Source organism: Chiloscyllium plagiosum, chromosome 4 (genome assembly GCF_004010195.1).
Source record: "Chiloscyllium plagiosum isolate BGI_BamShark_2017 chromosome 4, ASM401019v2, whole genome shotgun sequence".
NCBI classification, from domain to species: domain Eukaryota; kingdom Metazoa; phylum Chordata; class Chondrichthyes; order Orectolobiformes; family Hemiscylliidae; genus Chiloscyllium; species Chiloscyllium plagiosum.
In genome coordinates, this window is record NC_057713.1 from 89,794,428 (window position 1) to 89,815,744 (window position 21,317).

The following is a 21,317-nucleotide window of genomic DNA, read 5'->3' on the forward strand; positions in this document are numbered from 1 at the left end:
AAGGTTTCACAAAACACTGACGAAGGAGTTGATGTTATACAATGTTACATTGTGAATGTTTTATATTCACTTTACATTTTCTTTAGAAGCACAAACTGAAAAATAGGTTAAGCAGCTGGTTCTAATCTGTGATGAACACATTGGTTTGCTCTAAGCATGTGATACTTCTTCACAAGTGAAAAAGTCAAGATAAAATAAGTTCTGTTGAGTTTAGATTTCAAACACATCCTTTAATTGTTATTTCAAAGGATCTTAGTTTTTACAAGCGACAGAGACACAAGCCAGTTGAGTGAGGAATGTCTGGAAATCACCCAAGCTATTGATTCAATGTCAACATCTTTTTGATAGGACACAAAGCCTGGACTTAGTCAGTCAGATGCAAATATCACATCTGGGTCAGAGTTGTCAATCATTCAGGGCCAACTCCACATCTGGGTTAGGGTAGCTCAATTTTCAAACTTGGGAAATTAATCACAGCCAAATTTCAGATAATTAATTTAACACAGAGACTTAACATTGTTTATTGAAACCCTCTGGACCAATAAAAAGATGCCACAACAGGAATCTTCCCATTCCGTTTGACAGGTGCTTGACTGAATGAATTACACTCAAAAGGACTACCACTAGGTATTTTTCATAACATTTTAGGAGTACAGAGCAAGTTGAACAGCAAGTCTGAAAGAACTTCCACCTGCTTCGAGTCAGGGTTTCACATTTCAGTCTTGCTGTTAAAGTTTCTAAGAGAGCTCTTTAAGCTCAACAAGAGAATAAGGATTCTCATTTCCCTCCAGCCCCCTCACTGACACGACAAAGTTAAATAACCCCAAACCTTTTGCTTTTATCTCAAGTTACACAATAGTGGGCTCCTAACACCCCAAGCGACTATGTGCTGGTAGTGTTTTTACTCTGGGTACCAGCAGGTGATCGATGAGGCTGTCAAAACACTGTGGTAGATGAAAAACTTGGCTTTGGCTCAGTGTTATCAAAACTAATCTAAAATATTTATTCCATCTGCTCCAGTACTTTAATCACCATTTCAACATGCTGCCAAGAATGTGGCTTAACAATAAGCCATAAATTCACAGGCAATTCCTTTCATAAGCTCATATTTTCACTTATGTTCTAATATCTTGGAAATAAGGATCATATAAATTTTCAAAGTTTAAATTCAGCAGAACATTTAAACATGGAACAGATTCTAAAGTATTGAAAAATCTTATTGCAATTTGAAGTTAAATCATAATCATAAGCTATTTACATATTAACAGTCACTGCCTTTTAAAAATAATTACAAAGCCCTTCAGGATGTTGGTGATAAAGCTTATGGAAATATTATCATTTCTCACTCAGCTAATTTGTAAATATTTAGGAGTCAGATGCAACTTGATGGAAAATTCTGTATAATCTCTTCTGTTGACAGAATCAAAACAATTTTAAAATCTGCATTGCAGGCACCAAATATAGACTATTTGAAGAATGACATTATTTTAAGTGTTATATTTCTTTACACACCCGAATAAGCAGGTAGGTTTAGAAGATATTGAATGTCATCATCACTTTCAACAGCCGTAGTCAGCTGTGGGCACAGGCCAAAAATGACATTGTGAAGTCAGAAAGTCCTGAACTTTGCCAAGTCCTTTTCCATTCTCACATATTGTTCTTTCAACCATTCCGCTGCTTTCACATGTTCCTCATCCACCTCTGCACTTTTGCGGTGCTGTTCAATCACAAAGGCTTCCCATTCAGCCTTGCGCCTTTCTCTATTGGCTTGCAGCCGATCATTCTGTAAACAACAAGGAGGAAAGGCGTATTTGGCCAGATGTAAATATCTCGGACTTTCTAAAGATATAAGCTGGCAACTTTTATAAACACATTCTTGTTACCCATTCTTGTTCAGAACGCAAAATTAGCCCCTAAATATTGGCCCTTTACCTGATTATGTAAAACTTGCTTTGCAGCAATCAGTCTTCAGCAAAAGAAAATCTCACTTCCAAAACTGGAGAGCTTTATGAAGTCTAATCCCACTAAAAATAACTGTGTGCACTTTGCAAAAACAGACAGTTCAGATTTGAAACTGTTGTCTGCAACTTAGCTCATATTGTGCAACTCAACAAGTAACCATGATTTTAGCTCAGAAGTTACTAAATTTCAATGAGAACACCACAAAATTTAAAAAAGTCAATTTCCTAGCAGTTCCTTGTACTGTTGTAATTTTGGGAGTGTTGGAGCATTGGATCAAGAAAACCGTCATGTTAATTTTCTGAAAACACATCAAGTGTGCTATTTTGATAACAGTCATTACACTTCAAACTAATTCATCGGCTCTGAAATGTTTTGGGACATCCTCAGGATGTCCAAGGCATGAATGTATATGCAACTCTTTCCTTCTGTCTGCTTTCCTGTCAATTCAGAAACACAACTGTTAAAAGTGACATTACTTCAGAAGGTTAAGCAAGTTCAACTTAAAATCTACAGGAATGGTGAAACATATCCTGAATTGTTAACGCTACTTTTTACAAAGACCCTCATTTTAGGTGATCTGTAAATGGCTGCCTTTGTAATTCAGTTTTCTTCCTTCCTAGGTTTGCCTTTTCTATTTCTTGCCGAACTTATTTTTCTGTGCTTGCTCTCTAACTGTTTAGTTTTCATCTGTGACACAAACATTTATTTGTCAGAAGTACTGAAGGTTGAATTCCACCATGATTAGTAAATGATTAGTAACTCATTCAAAACTAATAAAACAACTTACATCTATAAAAGACCTTAAAAGTAAAAAGGAATATCAAGATGCTGCTTGGAAGAAATGAAACAAAATATGAACAGAGACACACAAGTAGTATTAGGTCAGATGACCAAAATCTTGGTCAAAAAGGAAAAGAAGTGATATCTTAAAGAGGAGGATAGCCAGCCTTAGGGATCTGAAAATAAAAATGGAAATTTTATACAGAAGATGAAAATCTCACACAGTACTTAGATAACTAAACAGATCAAGCCAGACTGAGGAACTTTATTTTCTAGATAGGTTATGCAAAGTGAGGCTTACTTTGAGGCACACTTTGCCAGATGAAGCCCAATATGAACAAGGTTGAGCATAAATTTCAGTTCGGTGGCGAGTCAAAGATAATCAATATTCTTCATTAAGATAAGAACAATAAAAAGTTGACCCACACCCCTTCAGTGTGGTGAACCAAAAGTACAAATCGATGTTTCGGGCATGAGCCCTTCTTCAGGATTCCTGGGGAGGAGCTCATGCCCGAGGTGCGATTCTCCTGTTCCTTGGATGCTGCCTGACCTGCTGCGCTTTTCCAGCAACATATTTTCAGCTTTTAAGTAATATAAGGTAAGCACAGAATAATAGAAGAGAACAGGATCACACTTCCTCTGGTTGCTGGTCACTGAAGGTACAGCTCCATCAGTGCTCATGATCATGAGAGCCTGTGCACCTGAGAAGTTGATTGCCATGCCAACCCTAACATGCATCTTTTCATCTTCATTCACTGGAATCATCCTTCAAAAAAACATTTCCAGGATGTTTGAATGCAGGACTTTATTTTGAAAATATTTTCCTTGAATGATGGAGCTGTCATCAGTAGATTTGCCAAATTTAAGTGCATTTAAGTTGTCATTGGACAGGCATATGGACATACATGGAATAGTGTAGGTGGGATGGACTTCAGATTAGATTGACAGGGCGGCGCAACATCGAGGGCCGAAGGGCCTGTACTGCGCTGTAATGTTCTATGTTCTACAAAAAACACCTTCGTTCCTCACAATAAGGTATTCTAAAGGTGAATTGTTAGCTGCAAGCTTCCACAGCAAGCTAGATTCATTTAGGTCAGTTTCTGCAATCTCAGGAGTGGACTATTGACTATACAAAAACAAAGTTATGTGATTGCATAGGCCACTCACCATTTGTATCCAGGAGATCTGATTAAGTGAGCACATCTAAAAATTGTAATATATTTTTACTTCTTATAGAAGCAGACAGACCGTGGGCGGCACGGTGGTAGTGGGCAGCACGGTGGCACAGTAGTTAGCCCGGGTTCAATTCCCGCCTCAGGCGACTGACTGTGTGGAGTTTGCACGTTCTCCCCGTGTCTGCGTGGGTTTCCTCCGGGTGCTCCGGTTTCCTCCCACAGTCCAAAGATGTGTAGGTAAGGTGAATTGGCCATGCTAAATTGCCTGTGTTAGGTAAGGGGTAAATGTAAGGGTATGGGTGGGTTGCGCTTCGGCGGGTCGGTGTGGACTTGTTGGGCCGAAGGGCCTGTTTCCACACTGATGTAAGCTAAGTTAAACTTGCTCTACATTTTCAATTTCTGATTTCTAGTAATTGCGGTGTTGAAACATTAACTCTTGCATTCTCCATAGACGTTGACTGACTTGTCAAGCATTCTGTTTTTGTTTCAGATTTCTGGCTACTGCTGTTTTCTTTTTATTTGCCATCTCTCAATGGAAATTTCCAGAAGCCAATGCGATCAATTTGGCCACAAACAAACAGTCACTCAGACCTCTAATGGACCAAGAGGTCAAGGCAAAATAGCAGGGGCACCCAAAGTTACTGCTAATGCATGCACATGTGTGCCGTGGGAGTGAGATCTGTGTACTTAATGCAAATTGCCAATCATGTAAAAATGGGAGAAAGCTCTATGAATGGATTTTCGAACTAAAACTTTCAACAGCAAAGATCAGGATTCTAAAAACACAATTTAATTGGACATAGTACATAAAACTAACAATACGAAGACATCTGTGTCTCTCCTTGCATTATAAAACCCAACAATTCTATTTCTCACCAATAAAAACTCTTCACAATGTATATGCCAGCATTTAGGAAGTCCATCCAACGCAATAGGAAAACATATGGAGAAAAACTAGTGAAAGCTGGCAAGAATCAGTTTTCCCACAGTTACTGTGTCAAACCCAGTCTGTACTACATTTCCCCTTTTACCCTCTTCTCTGCTGTAATGTGAGCAATGTTTTATTCCTTCATGGGATGATTATATTTGACATCAAAAAATATAAAAAGTTTACTGTTACTGCAAATACTAACTGTAATATTTTAAGCCAACTTATGGGCCTAAGTATTCTCCATATAAACTCGAGAAAATTTGTATTCTATTTATATTTTGAATGGCAGTTGCGTCAAAATCCTGGTATCCCTTCCTTAATGGCATTGAGTTTACTTACAGCACTTGGGAGGCAGAGGTTCAAGAAGGCAGATCACCACTACCTTTTCAATGGCAAGTAGGAATGGGCAATAAATGTTGGTCCAGTCAACAATGCTATGTCCTGGAAAGTCTATTTAGTAATATGTATAAAGACTGTTAGCTGGTATACATAGCAGAGTAGAGTACAAATAGGTTTGGACATTTGCACTACAAGCAATGTACCAAATCAAAACACAAATATCTCCTGATCCATTGTATTGTCTTGTATTCTATCTTGCATGTGATGTGAACTGCTTTCAACTTAAAGCCTCTCTTCCTCAAAAGCTTCTTCCCACCTAAAGCCGTTCTCCAAGATATATTTAAACCACCCTCAGAATTAAAAACTTGCAAGTTTTACATACAGAAAAATGACTTCAAAAATCAGCAAACAGATTTATTTTTTTTTAAAAACTCAGCAAATTCTCAAGTTTGAAAATCACTTGCTAATGGTCAGCGTGAGATACACTGCTTGTAAATCTTTTCACCACATGTCCACTAAAGAAAAAGATGGCACTGAACAAAATTAAGTCAGGGTTACTGCCAAAACAATAAGCTAGTGACAGTCTCAGTAATTTGTTTTATTCTTTCATGGAATGTGGACATTGCTGGCAAGGATGCCATTTGTGGCTCAACTTAGTTGCCCTTCAGTTAAATGCCTTGTATGGCCTTGACAGAGGATACACAGGAGTCAACCACATTACTGTGGGTTGACAGTCACAAGTACATTAGTGGTGGCATGGGCTTTTGCAACAATTGATGATACTTTCATGGTCACCATTACTAAGACTAATTTTCACTTCCAGATTTGAACCCATTTTCCCAAAGCATTAGCCTGGGCTCTGGATCACTAATCCAGAACTCAAATCAATCAACTTCAAGCTATAACCATAAGATTGAACAGGCTTTTTTCTAAAGGACACAGATGACCTAATCAAGGCCTTCGCAATTATGAAGGGATTGAGAACTTAGAAGTTACAAAAAAAATTCCGTTTGTGGGGAAGACCAGAATCTGGGATGATAGATAAGACCACTCGCAAATACAATAATGAACTCAGGAGAAATTTCAGGGTGGTGAGAATTGGAACTTCTTACAAGGAAGGAGAAGAGATGCCTTAAAAGGGAAGACAAGACAAGCATGAGGAGGAAGAAAGGTATAGAAGGGTATACTGATGAGGTTAAGTGATGTTAGGCAAGGTGGAGTATGAAGTGCAGCCTTAATAAAAGTATAGACCAGTTGGGCTGGATGATCAATTCTGCGATGCAAGTGCCATGTAGCTGATTTTAAAAATTACATGATTCTAATTTCCTTCATTTCCTAGACTATTCCTTCAGCAGACTGATTGGACTCCCAGTACATGCTGTTTGGAGCATGAAGAATGATAAATTTTGATTTGCCTCAGAGTCGTGCTGACTGTTTAAAATCATTCTTGCTGTGAGATTGTTTCACACGAGTAAACAAACCAAGTCTACATGCAATGGAAATTGGATTGCCCATATATCAAAATTCCATTATAGCATGCGATTCTTGGTGTGTGAACAATTGCTTCAGAGATTGATGCTCCATTTGTACTGCACTGATGCTGCCGAAACTGGATAATATAAAATGATGCTGTCAGCTCACGAGACCTCAGTGCCAATTCATTCCTACCAAGTCATGAACCTTATCCATATAACCAATAGCAAATAGGAAATGTGGTCTCTGGAGCTAGCTTGCAAGGTCTGCGAGTTGGCAGAGTGCTCAGCCGAGTAATTCACTTTGCCTTCTGCGAGCCTACATGGATCTTTCTGGAGCAGCTGGAAAGATTCATTCCCTAAAATATTAACATTGCATTCAATAACTGCTCCAGAATCTATTCCAGTATACAGAAAATTTGGTGGCTTCAGTCAAGATTTCAGTCAAGAATGACTACTCTTGCTTTCAAGTCACCAGGGGCTCTGGAAAAGGTGCTGTAAGTCAGATCTGCGAGCCATGGCCAGAGGTGAAATAAGAGATGTTTTGGTGAGGAGGGCAGAAGAATTAGACCAGAGAGATAATGGCTACTTACAGATAGAGAATGCTATGGGAAGGGGTTCTGTGATTTCTAAAGAAAGTATACAAGAAATGCAATGGGGGAAACCATCTCATGTTAATTGACCCTTTTGCTGGAAAAAATATAATTTGATCAAAGCTTTTCAGTTTTCACTTATTAGGATAGTCCACAAGAAAGCCAATGAAATGGAAAACCATACTGAGAGGAGGGTACAGTTTGGTTGGCATGTTGACTGATTGGCAGGGGCACTGCCAAAGGTAACAGAACAGTTAATGATTGATCATAAATATTAAGAACAGGAGCAGGCCATTCGGCCCCTGAAGCCTGCTCTGCCATTCACTAGGATCGTGGCAGACCTGACATTTCTCATGGTCACTTTCCTGCTCTTGCCTCCAAACTCTCGATTTCCCGACTGTTACGATAAGAGGCAAACCCCTCTTAATTTAAACCAGCAACACAAAAGATTCACCCAGTGCTGTATTGTTAAAATTAGAGGGGCAAAGAACTATCCCAAAAGTCACTATTTAAAGTAAAAGTTAACAACTTTATTCTTTAAGGCGAACAGAGAATATTAACTAGTAACTATTTACAACTCCTTTCTCTTAAATCTCTTTTACCTCCTAATCTACAACACCTAGTCCAATAAAAAAATCCCAATTACGATTTATGAAAAACAAATCATGTTTCAAATCCAATTTTGCCGAATCTCCTTTATAGATTCTCTCCAGGTCAGTTTCTATGTTTTGTGTGCAAACTTCTTCTACAGACAGGTACATCTCAGACAGCTCTTAAACTAGCAGCCTTAATCTGTTGGCCTTTTGGCAGTTCTCTCTCAACTGTTGAGAAATGTCTGGTTTTATACTTCAAAACTTCAGATCATTTCATTGCTTTTAATATTACCAAAATACTAAATTCAAACTTGATTGGTATCTTGGGGCATAATTTAAAATGATTGGCCAAATTTGAATTTGTTTTGTCTCATGGCAAACCAGCTTCTGCTTGCTATTTCAACAAAAGTTTACATTGTTAACTTGTTCAGAACACTTTATGCTGTATCATGCAGGCCTTGCTAGCTTTTCAACTCTCAAAGCTACAGGATGTCTACACCTTCATAACACTATTGTTCAAGAGTCTATCAATCTCAGCCTTAATTTCACACAAAGACACTCCTTCTACAGCTCTCTGTGGCAAGCAATTCCAAAGACACTCAACCCGGAGAAGAAATTCTGCTTTACCTCTTAAATTGTACTCCTTTATTCTGAGGCTCTATTTTCTATTCCTAGACTCCCCATGAGGGGAATCATCCTCACAGCATTAGCCCTGTCAAGCCCCTTAAGAATTCGATACGTTTCAAATAGATCACCTTTCATTATTCTAAATTCTAGTGAATAGCAACCCAAACTGTTTAGCCTTTTCTCATAAGGCAATAACTTCATACTGGGAATCAGCCTATCTGAACTTAGAGTCAGAAGTGTACAGCATGGAAACAGAACCTTCGGTCCAACCCGTCCATGCCGACCAGATATCCCAATTCAATCTAGTCCCAACTGCCAGCACCCGGCCCATATCTCTCCAAACCCTTCTTATTCATATACCTATCCAAATGCCTCTTAAATGTTGCAATTGTACCAGCCTCCACCACATCCTCTGGCAGCTCATTCCATACGTGTACAACCCTCTGAAAATGTTGCCCCTTAGGTCTCTTTTATATCTTTCCCCTCTCACCCTAAACCTATGCCCTCGAGTTCGGGACTCCCCGATCCCAAATAAAAGACTCTGTCTATTTATCCTATTCATGCCCCTCAATTTTGTAAACCTCTATAAGGTCACCCCTCAGCCTCCGACGCTCCAGGGAAAACAGCCCCAGCCTGTTCAGCCTCTCCCTATAGCTCAAATCCTCCAAACCTGGCAACATCCTTGTAAATCTTTTCTGAACCCTTTCAAGTTTCACAACATCTTTCTGATAGGAAGGAGACCCAGCACCTCGCATTTATCTGAATTAAACTCCATCTGCCACTTCTCAGCCCATTGGCCCATCTGGTCCAGATCCTGTTGTAATCTGAGGTAACCGTCGTTGCTGTCCACTACACCTCCAATTTTGGTGTCATTTGCAAAATTACTAACTGTACTTCTTATGCACGCATCCAAATCATTTACATAAATGACAAAAAGTAGAGGACCCAGCACCGATTCTTGTAGCACCCCACTGGTCACAGGGATCCAGTCTGAAAAACAACCCTCTGCCACCACCCTCTGTCTTCTACCTTGGAGCCAGTTCTGTCTCCAAATGGCTAGTTCTCCCTGTATTCCATGAGATCTAACCTTGCTAATCAGTCTCCCATGGGGAACCTTGTCAAACGCCTTACTGAAGTCCATATAGATCACGCTCACCACTCTGCCCTTATCAATCCTCTTTGTTACTTCTTCAAAAAAAAATCAAGTTTGAGAGATATTATTTCCTATGCACAAAGCTATGCTGACTATTCCAAATATTTCAAATACATGTACATCCTGTCCCTCAGGATTCCCTCCAACAGCTTGCCCACCACTGACATCAAGCGCACTGGTCTATAGTTCCCTGGATTGTCCTCACCACCTTCCTTAAATAGTGGCACATTAGCCAACCTCCAGTCTTCTGGCACCTCACCTGCGACTATCAATGATACAAATATCTCAGCAAGGGGCCCAGCAAACACCACCCCAGCTTTCCACAGAGTTCTAGGGTACCCCTGATCAGCTCCTGGGGATTTATGCACTTGTGTTTCAAGACATACAGCACTTCCTCCTCTGTAATATGGACATTTTGCAAAATGTCACCATCTATTTCCCTACATTCTATATCTTCCATGCCCTTCTCCACAGTAAACACTGATGCAAAATACTTGTTTAGTATCTCCCCCATCTCCTGTGATTCCACACAAAGGCTGCCTTACTGATCTTTGAGGGGCCCCATTCTCTCCCTCGTTACCCTTTTGTCCTTAAAGGATTTGTAAACACCCTTTAGATTCTCCTTAACTCTATTTGCCAAAGCTATCTTATGTCCCCTTTTTGCCATCCTGATTTCCCTCTCAAGTATACTCCTATGCCTTTATACTCTAAGGATTCATTAGATCTATCTTGTCTATACCTACCTGACTAGGAGAAAGTGAGGACTGCAGAAGCTGGAGATCAGAGCTTAAAAATGTGTTGCTGGAAAAGAGCAGCAGGTCAGGCAACATCAAAGGAGCAAGAGAATCGACATTTCGGGCATAAGCCCTTCTTCAGGAATCCTGAACACATTTTTATACCTATCTGACATATGCTTCCTTCATTTTCTTAACCAAACCTTCAATTTCTTTAGTCATCCAGCATTCTGTAGACTGATCAGCCTCCTCAAGGCTATTTTTGCTTCCTTCAATCTACAGACCCATAAAATAGAAAACGGTCTTATTCCACTACAAAACATTGCTCCAGGCTAACTTAATACTTATGGCTTATATTTTTAAGTTTAATCAAGAAACATATCTCAGTGAAACATAATCAAGAGAGAACCCACTCTACTCACTACTGCAAATTTAGTGTAAGGCCACACTTAATACATTCACTTATCAGTTTCTGCACTGTCACCTCTCCCAAACAGGTTCCTCCAAGATTAGTTGTGAATTTCACTTCATATTCCTAGATGCACTACGATGTCCAGCCATACACTAATTCAAACACCAAAGGCAATAATTGCGCAGGTTCACTGTGTCAGTTAGAAGTGTGGGTCTCCCTCCTTCTTTCTCTCCCCTGCACTGACTGACCATTTGCTGCCTTTGTCTGCCCTCTCCTTTCAAAAAAATGCTGTTGTTTTGACTTTTTTTTTCCTCCACAAAGTTCCAAAACAATGCAGTACCATCTAAAACAGTAACTGCTGCTCCTGGAATTCGAGGAAATCACCTCCAACACATAAAATACCTCAAAGAAAGAAAAAGCAGCCTGTTACAGCCAGAAATTTTTCCCATCCTGTTCTTTTGTTCTTCCTTCTAAAATGAAGAACTTCACATTTTCTCACATTATACTCCATTTGCCAACTTTCTTAACCTATCAACATCTCATTTTACTCTTGTAACCATTTCACAACCTGCCATTCCACCGATTTCAGTGTCATCTCTGCAAATTGGGCTACAATACATTTACTTCCTTCCAAGTCATTAATGTATATTTTAAACAGTTGTGGTCCCAGTACTGATCCCTGTGGTACCTACTGGTTGCAAATGCCAACCCCAATAAGAACCCCTTAAGTACAACTTGCTGTTTCCTGTCCATTAGCCAAATCTCTACCCTTGCTAGTATACCATCTTCAACACTATGGGCTCCTAACCCATGATTTAGTCTTTTGACAAGTATCTTGCAGAATGCCTTCTGGAAATACAAAATCTATAGTTCCCCTCTATCCACTCTCATTGAGACTTCCTCAATAACTCACAATAAATTAGTCAGACATGATTTCCCATTCATTAAACCATGCTGACTCTGCTTGAGTAATTATCATGTGAAGGAGCCAGTGTTGGACTGGGATGGAAAACGTTAAAAGTCACAACACCAGGTTATAGTACAACAGGTTTACGTGGAAGCACTAGCTTTCAGAGCGCTGCTCCTTTTTCAGCCATCTGATGAAGGAGCAGTGCTCTGAAAGCTAGTGCTTCTAAATAAACTGTTGGACTATATAATCTAGTGTTCAGATTTTTAAACTGAGTAGATCATGAGTTTCCAAATGTTCTGCCATTACTTCCTTAATAATTGATTCTAATACTTTTCCAACAATAGATTTTATGTGAATTTTGCCTCCTATTTTTGAATAGGGAGATCATATTAGCAGTTTTCCAATCCTCTGGTACTTCTTCATAATCTAATGATTTTTAGAAAATTACAAGCAACAAATCCTTTTCCTTAGGATCCAAGCCATCAGGGCTAGGGAACTTACCTGCCTTTAATCCCATTGGTTTGTCTAATTGATTCAGTCAGCTGTCAGGTTTTGTTTATGCCTGGTGCTCAGGTACATGCAGCTTCCAGTAGATGCAGCTGCACCCCAATGCAAGTCTAACTGACAATCCAAAATTGGTTGACAATGTAATTTTTCATATAATCAGAATTATCCAGCAAATGGTGTCCGACTGCAGAATTACATCCAATATTGGATACTGTGCTGAAAGGTTTATAAGTGCACACTATTTGGGTACAGGCAGTATCTTGATTGATGCAAATAGTAAAAGGAAATGCTGTTTGGTTTGATTGATCAGTCTTTGGAACATAAGGACCAGATATCTGGCATCACATGAGCACCAAAATTCGTATACCACATCAATAATTTTTGTTTTAGGCAGATGTCTTTTTGCTAGTGTCGAGTTTAATTTGTGCTGTTACTGCATAGTAGCAATGTGAAACAGCTAGCTTCACCTGGTTTTCAAACTTCTGAGATAACTTAAACAAAAACAGAAAATGCTAGAAAACTCTGTAGGTAAGACTATACGACATTGGAGCAGAAATTAGGCCATTCGGTCCATTGAGCATATTCTGCCATTCAATCATTGCAGAAAATCTGGTTGAAAAACCTTTCTGCCATCTCCCCATAACCTTTGATCTCCTTGGCAATCAAGAACTTGTTTCTGTTTTAAATATACTCAATAACCTGGCCTCCATAGCCTTCTGGGGCAATGAATCCTACAGATGCATCACTCTCTTACTAAAGTAGTTTCTCCTTTTGTGTTCTAAAGGGTCTTCCCTTTATTCTTAGGCTGCGCCCTTGGGTCCTCATCTCTCCAGCAAGTGGAAACATCTTCCTAACATCCACTCTGTCCAGGCCGTTCAGTATTCTGTAAGTTTCAATCAGATCCCCCTTCATCCTTTTAAACTTCATCAAGTATAGTCCCAGTGTCCTCAAATGTTCCTCGTTTATTAAGCCTTTCATTCCTGGGCTTATTCTAGTAAACCTCCTCTGGATCCGTTCCAGGGCTAATTTATTCTTCGTGAGATGTGGGGCCCAAAATTACTCAATACTCCAAATGTGGTCTGACCAGAGCCTTATAAAGCCTCAGAAGTACATCCTGTTTTTATATTTTAGTCCTCTCAAGATGAATGACAACATTGTATTTGCCGCCCTAACTAACAACTCAACCTGCAAGTTTTTTACCTTAGAACATAGAACATTACAGTGCAGTACAGGCCCTTCAGCCTTTGATGTTGCGCCAACCTGTGAATCCAATCTGAAGCCCATCTAACCTACACTATTCCACTATCATCCATATGTTTATCCAATGACCATTTACATGCCCTTAAAGTTGGCAAGTCCACTACTGTTATAGGCAGGGCTTTCCACACCCTTACTACTGAGTAAAGTACCTACCTCTGACATCTGTCCTACATCTATCACCCCTCAATTTAAAGCTATCTCCCCTCGTGCTACCCATCACCATCGAAGGAAAAAGGTTCTCATTGTCCACCCTATCCAACTCTCTGATCATCATGTATGCCTCTAAGTAGCCTCTTAACTTCCTTCACTAAATGAAAACAGCCTCAAGTTCCTCAGCCTTTCTTCGTAAGACCTCCCCTCCATACCAGGCAACATCCTAGTAAATCTCCTCTGCATCCTTTCCAATGCTTCCACATCCTTCCTATAATGCGGTGACCAGAACTAAATGCAATACTCCCAAGTGCGGCTGCAGAGTTTTGTACAGCTGCAACAGGACCTTGTGGCTCAGAAACTCAATCTCTACCAATAAAAGCTAACACACTGCACGCCTTCTTAACAACCCTATCAACCTGGATGGTAATTTCCAGGGATCTACACATATGGACACCAAAATCTCTCTGCTCATCCACAATAACAAGAATGTTACCATTAGCCCAGTATTCTGTATTTCTGTTACCCCTTCCAAAGTGAATCACCTCACTTTTCCACATTAGACTCTTAGCTCTGCAGCTTCTCTATGTCCCTCTGTAACCTGCAACATCCTTCTACACTGTCCACAATTCCACAAATTTACAAACCCATCCTTCGATGCCCTCATCCTGGTCATTTATAAAAATGACCAACAGCAGTGACCCCAGTACACCACTAGTAACCGAACTCCAGGCTGAACATTTCACACCACTTACAGCTAGCCAAATTCTGATCCATACCACTAAACCACCCTCAATCCCATGCCTCCATATTTTCTGCAATAGCCTACCATGGGGAACCTTATCAAATGTTCTGCTGAAATCCACATACACCACATCAACTGCTTTACAGCACGGGGGGCACAATGGTTAGCACTGCTGCCTTAGCGCCAGGGACCCAAGGTTCGATTCCCACTTCAGGCGACTGTGCATCGAGTTGGCACATTCTTCCCATATCTGCGTGGGTTTGCTCCCATAATCCAAAGATATGCAGGTCAGGTGAATTGGCCATGCTAAATTACCCATAGTGTTAGGTTCATTAGTCCAGTGATAAATATAGGGTAGGGGAATGGGTCTGGGCGGGTCACTCTTTGGAGGGTCAGTGTGGACTCGTTGGGCTGAAGGGCCTGTTTCCATACTACAGGGAATCTAATCTACCCTCATCCACCTGTTTGGTCACCTTCTCAAAGAACTCAACGAGGTTGCGAGACACGACCTACCATTCACAAAACCATGTTGGACTATCCGTAACCAAATTATTCCTTTCTAGAGGATTATAAATCCTCTTGTAATCCTTTCCAAAACTTTGCCCATGAGCGAAGCAAGACTCACTGTTCTATAATTACCAGAGTTGTCTCTACTCCTCTTCTTGAAGAAGGGGACAATATTTACTATCCTCCAATCATCTGGCACTATTCCTGTAGACAATGATAATAAAGATCAAAGACAAAAGCTCTGCAATCTCCTCCCTAGCTTCCCACCCAGCCCAGCGGACTTATCTATTTTCACACTTTCCAGAATTACTCACACCGCTTCCTTATGAGCCTCAATTTCCCATCAAGTATCTAAGTATTCACCTCGACAACATTGTTTTTTTGTCAGTCTTCACATAGGAAAAGTCATTCATTTAGCATCTCTCCTATCTCTTCCGATTCCGCACACAACTTCCCACTACTGTCCTTGGCTGGCCCTAATCTTACCCTGGTCATTCTTTTATTCCTGATATAACTTGAAAAGCCCAAGGGTTTTCCTTGATCCTACCTGCCAAAGACTTCTCATGTCCCCCCACTCCCTGGTTCTTCTTAGCTCTTTCTCTAGGTCCTTTCTGGCTTGTAACTCTCATGCACCCTGAGTTTTCACATCTCATATTTACATAAGCCTCTTTCTTCCTCTTGACAAGAAATTCAACTTCTTTAGTAAACCATTGTTCCTTTGCTTGACTACTTCCTCCCTGCCTGACAGGTACACACTTGTCAAGGACACACAGTAGCTGTTCCTTGAATAAAGCTCCCCATTTCAATTGTGCCCATCCCCTGCAGTTTCCTTCCTCATCGTATGCACCCTAAATCTTGCCTAATCGCATCATAATTGCCTTTCCCCCAGCTATAACTGTTGCCCTTAAGAGAAATATGGACGAGGACTCCCAAGTCACTTCGCATTTCAGATTTCTGAATTTTCTCCATTTAGAAAATAGTCCAAGCTTCTATTCTTCCTATCAAAGTGCACAACCTCACACATCCCCACACTATTTCATCTGCCACTTCTTTGCCCACCTCCTAACCTGTCTAAAGTTTTCTGCAGCGTCCCTGCCTCCTCAATACGACCTGCCCCTCCACCTATCTTTGTATCATCTATAAACTTAGTTTGGTAGTATAAGCGTAGAAAGAAGCAGCGTTAATGTTTTGAGTCCGCTATGACTCTTTCAGTGTGAGATACCTTACCCATCTAGGATAACTGGAGGTAATGCATCACCTACCATCAACATATCATAATTTGAAAAGCTTCCACTGCAGTTTTGTAAAATGTTCCTTTAAAAAGGGATTGCTTAAGAGTTAATTCAATTTTTTTTTGTGGGTTTTCAAAATAGTATTAAAGAAGAATCTTTCTACTGCCTGACTTTCTTTTACAGCTACATTCAAGTCTACACCTTGCCCACCTATACACTCAAGGACTTCCACAACTGCTGGTGCTGCATGGCCTGGAGTACATCATTAACCTGGAAATGATATTGTAATTTAAGCTATATTTAATGCCAACACCACTGTGAAATGGAGCAATTTCCATGTGCTAGGTGTATTAGTCAGGGGTAAATATTGGATGGGGAATGGGTCTGGTTGGGTTACTCTTCGGAGGGTCAGTGTGTACTTGTTGGGCCAACTGACCTGTTTCCATATTGTAGGGAATCTAATCCAAACCATTAACTTATTTGGTTATGCTCCAATAAAGTTTTTGTTCTTTTTACTATATTACTTGTTTAAGGGGTTTTTCTTTATTTGTTTAGTAGATAATTGTACTTTCAAAATAAAAAAAAGAGTATAAAGAGATTCTTATTGATATTGGTCATAGGTTAAAGAGTTATTTGCAATTTTTACTTTGTGTAAATAAGTCAAAAACAGACTAAACAATGACTTTGGGACTTTTCCTTCAACTGGTTGTAAGAAGCTCAGTATTCTTTTTATTGTAATACTGCTTACTGAAATTGAAAATGGGAAACATCTACAAGCAATTGAACAGAAAAGCATACGTTGCAGGTCCTGGAGAAATGAGCAGAGAACCCGCATTCAGGCAGGTCACTATAATGAAGACAATCACTTGGTTTATTCAGAATGCAGTTTTAATTACAATAACTAAGGAAAACAAGACTACTAACTGAAAATTAAGCACAGCCAGCTTGTCAACTATGCATGGAGTCCCAGCATCCCAATTCCGAAAAATATTTGGATGTGGAAAAGATTTGTTTTTGAATACAATATATGAAACAATAACACTAACCTGATCTTCTTCCTGCTCCCTCTGTTGGATCCTGTTGGTAATTTGCTTTGCAGCTTCCACTGAAAAGAAATCCCACACACAAAAGCCAATGAACAGTGAGCACCAAGAAAAATATTAGGAGACACACCAATTTTAGCAAACTAAATCAACCACTGGAAACCAGAGTTCAAGATTATGTGCACAGATCATGGAACATAACAGGAAAGGTGGAGAAAGCAGTAAATATATCAGTGTTCTCAGCTTTACTCACGGGGGCAAGGATTGATTTTGAACTTGTACAAGACATTTGTTAAACCTCAGCTGGAATACTGTGTAGTTATATATGGGAAATATAGGAATGTATTAATAGTGCAGAACTAATTTACTAGTATGATTCCAGGTATGAAAAACTTCAGCTATAAGGACAGATTCAATAAATTGGAACTGTGCTCCCTGGAGACAAGGTGGTTGAGAAGATCTTAGTGAGATTTTTAAATCATGAGTAGGCTAGGCAGTGGATAGGGCAAAGCTGTTTTGCTTATCACAGAAACAAGAATGAAAGGGCATAGATTTAAAGTGATGTGCAAACAAAGCAAGAATAGGTGAGGAAAAAAAAACTTTTCAGCTAGCAAGTTAGAATGCTCTTGGAAATGTGCTGATGCAGGTTTCATTGAGGCAGTCAAGGGGACATGGGATTTTTTATTTGGACAATAATGATATGTAGGGATATGGGGAAAAGGCAAGAAATTGGCATTGGATTAAAGAGTTGGTGCAGGCATGTGCTGGATGGGCCTTCTTCTGCACTGTAATAATTGCAATTATCCTGCACACGGATGTGGATCGATGTATATTCTACAATAGTCGCAGCAATTGTACAGGGAGTGAAAACAGCCTATAAGTCAGAAAGAATATGGCTGAAGACTCTTCGTTTATTCACTGCAAAGAGCTGTGCATTACAGAGTGACATGTTCCAAAGTCCAAGACTATGTGTTGAGGGATGCACAAAAGCTTGCAGAAGGTGCTACAAAGTCTCACTGGAGGAAAAAAAAAGTATTGACCTCATGCTAATGGACTGCAACCCTTACAATCAAAGGAGTTTTTGTGTACCAGACAAGGTTCAAAACAAGTTATTTTTAAAACTTTGTTCATGGGATGTAGATATGGTTAGTTAGATCAGCATTTATTGCCCATCCCTAATAAATGTGAATGTATAGTGTAAACATAACTCTCAATCATATGTGCAGGAGGCATTGAGAGTTGACTTATACGGTTGAAAGAAATGGACCAGTGTGGCATTTCATGTAAAATTTGAGCCGTCATACAATTCACCTCTACATATTTTATGAATAAAATATATTTCTTGAAAAACGTTAAATATTTGTAAGCCAGCTAACCACAGCCCATTCTTCAGATGATTACACACTGTTTTAGAAACAGAGCCCTAGCTACAAACAGGTGTGAATATCGATGTCTATTGCTTTAGCCCTTTCTCCAGTCTTGGGACAGAAAGGGAAGTTGTTTCAGCCATGACCCATTCATAACAGAGAAGCTGACCAGCTCATGCCTCACTGTAGAGTAATCCGACAGGTCTGATTACTCCAGCAGCCCTGTAAAGCTTCAACTTATTCAATTCCTTTCCAAAAGCCATGATTGAATCAGTCTCCACCACACTCTCAGGCAGTACATTCCTGACCTTAATCACATACTATGCAAAAAATAATCTCCCTCATATTACAATGTTTTTCTTTTGTTGCTGGTCATCTTAAAGTTGCCTTCTGGTTACTGATCTTCCACCACCCAGAACAGTTTCTCCCCATCAACTGTCTATAGACTCATCACTGGCTGGCCAGCATTTATTGCCTGGCCCTAGATGCCTTTGAAAAGTGGTAGTGAGCTTCCTTTTGTGAAACGTCCACGTGCTGTACGTTAACCCACAATGCTATTACGGAGGGAATTCCAGGATGCTAACCCAGCAACAGTGAAGGAACAACACATATTTCCAAGCCAGGATAGTGAATGGTTTGGAGAGAAACTTGCAGGTAGTGGTGTTCCCATGTATCTGCTTCCCTTGTCCTTTTAGATGGAAGTGATTATGGGTTTGAAAGGTGTTGTCTAAAGGATCTTTGGACAATTTCTGCAGATCCTTGTAGATAGTACATGCTGCTGCTACTGAGTATCATTGGTAGAAAAAGTGAATGCTTGAGGATGTGGTGCCAATCAAGCAGGTGGCTTTGCCCTGGATGGTGTGAAGCTTCTGAAGTATTGTTGGATCTGCAGCTATCCAGGCAAGTGGGGAGTATTCCATCATATTCCTGACCTGTGGACAGGCTTTGGGGAGTGAGGGGAGTTACTCACCACATTACTCCTCACTGCTGACCTGCTCATATAGCCACTCTGTTCATGCTTAGATTCTGGTCAACAGTAACCCTCAGGGTAGTGAGGGATTCGGTGATGGTAACACCATTGAATATCAAGGGGCAGTGTTTTAATTATCTTTCTAACTGAAGATTGCCTGGCATTTGTACAACACAAGTGTTATTTGCTACTTGTGAACCCAAGCCTGGATATTGTCCAGATCTTTTTTTAAATTTGAACATGAACGGCTTCAGTATCGGAGGAGCTGCAAATGGTGCTGAACATTTTGCAATCATCAGCAAACATCCCCAATTCTGACTTTTTTTTAAATTGGAGGGTCATTGATGAAGCATCTGAATGTGGGCGGCACGGTGGCACAGTGGTTAGCACTGCTGCCTCAGCGCCAGAGACCCGGGTTCAATTCCCGCCTCATTCTCCCCGTGTCTGCGTGGGTTTCCTCCGGGTGCTCCGGTTTCCTCCCACAATCCAAAGATGTGCAGGTCAGGTGAATTGGCCATGCTAAATTGCCCGTAATGTTAGGTAAGGGGTAAATGTAGGGGTATGGGTGGGTTGCACTTCGGCGGGTCGGTGTGGACTTGTTGGGCCGAAGGGCCTGTTTCCACACTGTAATGTAATCTAATCTAATGAATATGGTTGAGCCTAGGAGCGGAGATAACTGACTTCCAACAACCACAATCTTATGTGTCAGGTATGACCCCAACTAACGGAGAGTGCCCCTTCATATCCAATGATTCCAGTTTTGTTAGGGCTTCTTAACGTCACACTCAGTCAAACGTGGACTTGCTTTTGAGGGGGTCACTCTCACCTCACCTCTAGAATTCAGTTCTTTTATCCATGTTCAGACCAAGGCTGTAATGAGGTTAGGAGCTGGGTGGCCCCGCTGGAACCCATACTGGGTGTGTCATTGAGCAGGTTATTGCTGAGCCAGTGTTGCTTGGTAGCACTGCTGATGACACCTTTTATCACCTTACTAACAAGTTAGAGCAGCCCAATAGGGTGGTAATTGGCTGTGCTGTCCTGCCTTTTGTGTACAGGACATAGCTGGGCAATTTTCAACTGTCAGGTAGATGCCAGTGTTGTAACTGTACTGCACTAGCTTTGCTAGGGGAGTGCAGGTTCAGGAGCACAGGTCTTCAGTATATTGCCAGAACGTTGTCAGGGCCCATAACCTTTACACCATTAATGCCTCCAACCATTGAGACATCAGGTGAAGTGATTCGAATTAGCTGAAGACGGGGATCACCGAGGATACTAAAAAGACCAAGATGGATCATCCAATTGACACTACTGACTCAAGATTGCTGTGAATGCTTCAGCCTTATTTTTCGCACTAATGATTTTGCACTTTAATTTGGAACACCTCCTCCAAATCTGCTATTTTCAATTCTTTGCTCCAGCAATACCAATTTATCCATGCCAACACACCCCTACTCCTGTCCAATGTTCCTGGGAAAACACCCAAAGTCAGAGCCTCCATCTTGACAAATGGCACAACCTATTGACAAAATTCAAGATCGAATTGTCCATCTCCAAGAGTCAACTAACATGGAATACATATCTCTCCAACTCAAATCATCAATAGAGATGGTCAAGTAGGGAAACGAGGGAGAGAAAATGAGGACCCTAGATGCTAGAAAGTCAAGAGTAGTTAAAAAAAATTGTGGCACCTGGAAAAGCACAGCAGGTCAGGCAGCACTTGAGGGACAGGAGAGTCGCCGCTTTGGGCATAAGCCCTTCATCAGGAAAGGGAAGCAAGGTGACAGGGAGAGAAAAAGGACAACTTATATTGAGCACAAGGGAGAATAGATAGAGCCATTCAATTCTGTGCAGCCAT

At 40.5% G+C, this 21,317-nt stretch overlaps 1 protein-coding gene across 2 annotated transcripts in view; it reads right to left on the minus strand.

Moving 5' to 3' along the window:
• Positions 1-209: 209 nt before the first annotated feature.
• Positions 210-21,317, minus strand: part of bloc1s5 (biogenesis of lysosomal organelles complex-1, subunit 5, muted) — a 31,352-nt gene continuing 10,244 nt past the window's right edge. For both annotated transcript variants that reach the window (XM_043688586.1, XM_043688587.1), the window contains 2 exons: positions 17,129-17,187; positions 210-1,783 (listed from right to left, as the gene is read on the minus strand). In XM_043688586.1, the coding sequence (XP_043544521.1) occupies positions 1,610-1,783; positions 17,129-17,187 (233 nt within the window). In that variant the 3' untranslated portion in view covers positions 210-1,609. The remainder of the gene's footprint in view (positions 1,784-17,128; positions 17,188-21,317) is intronic.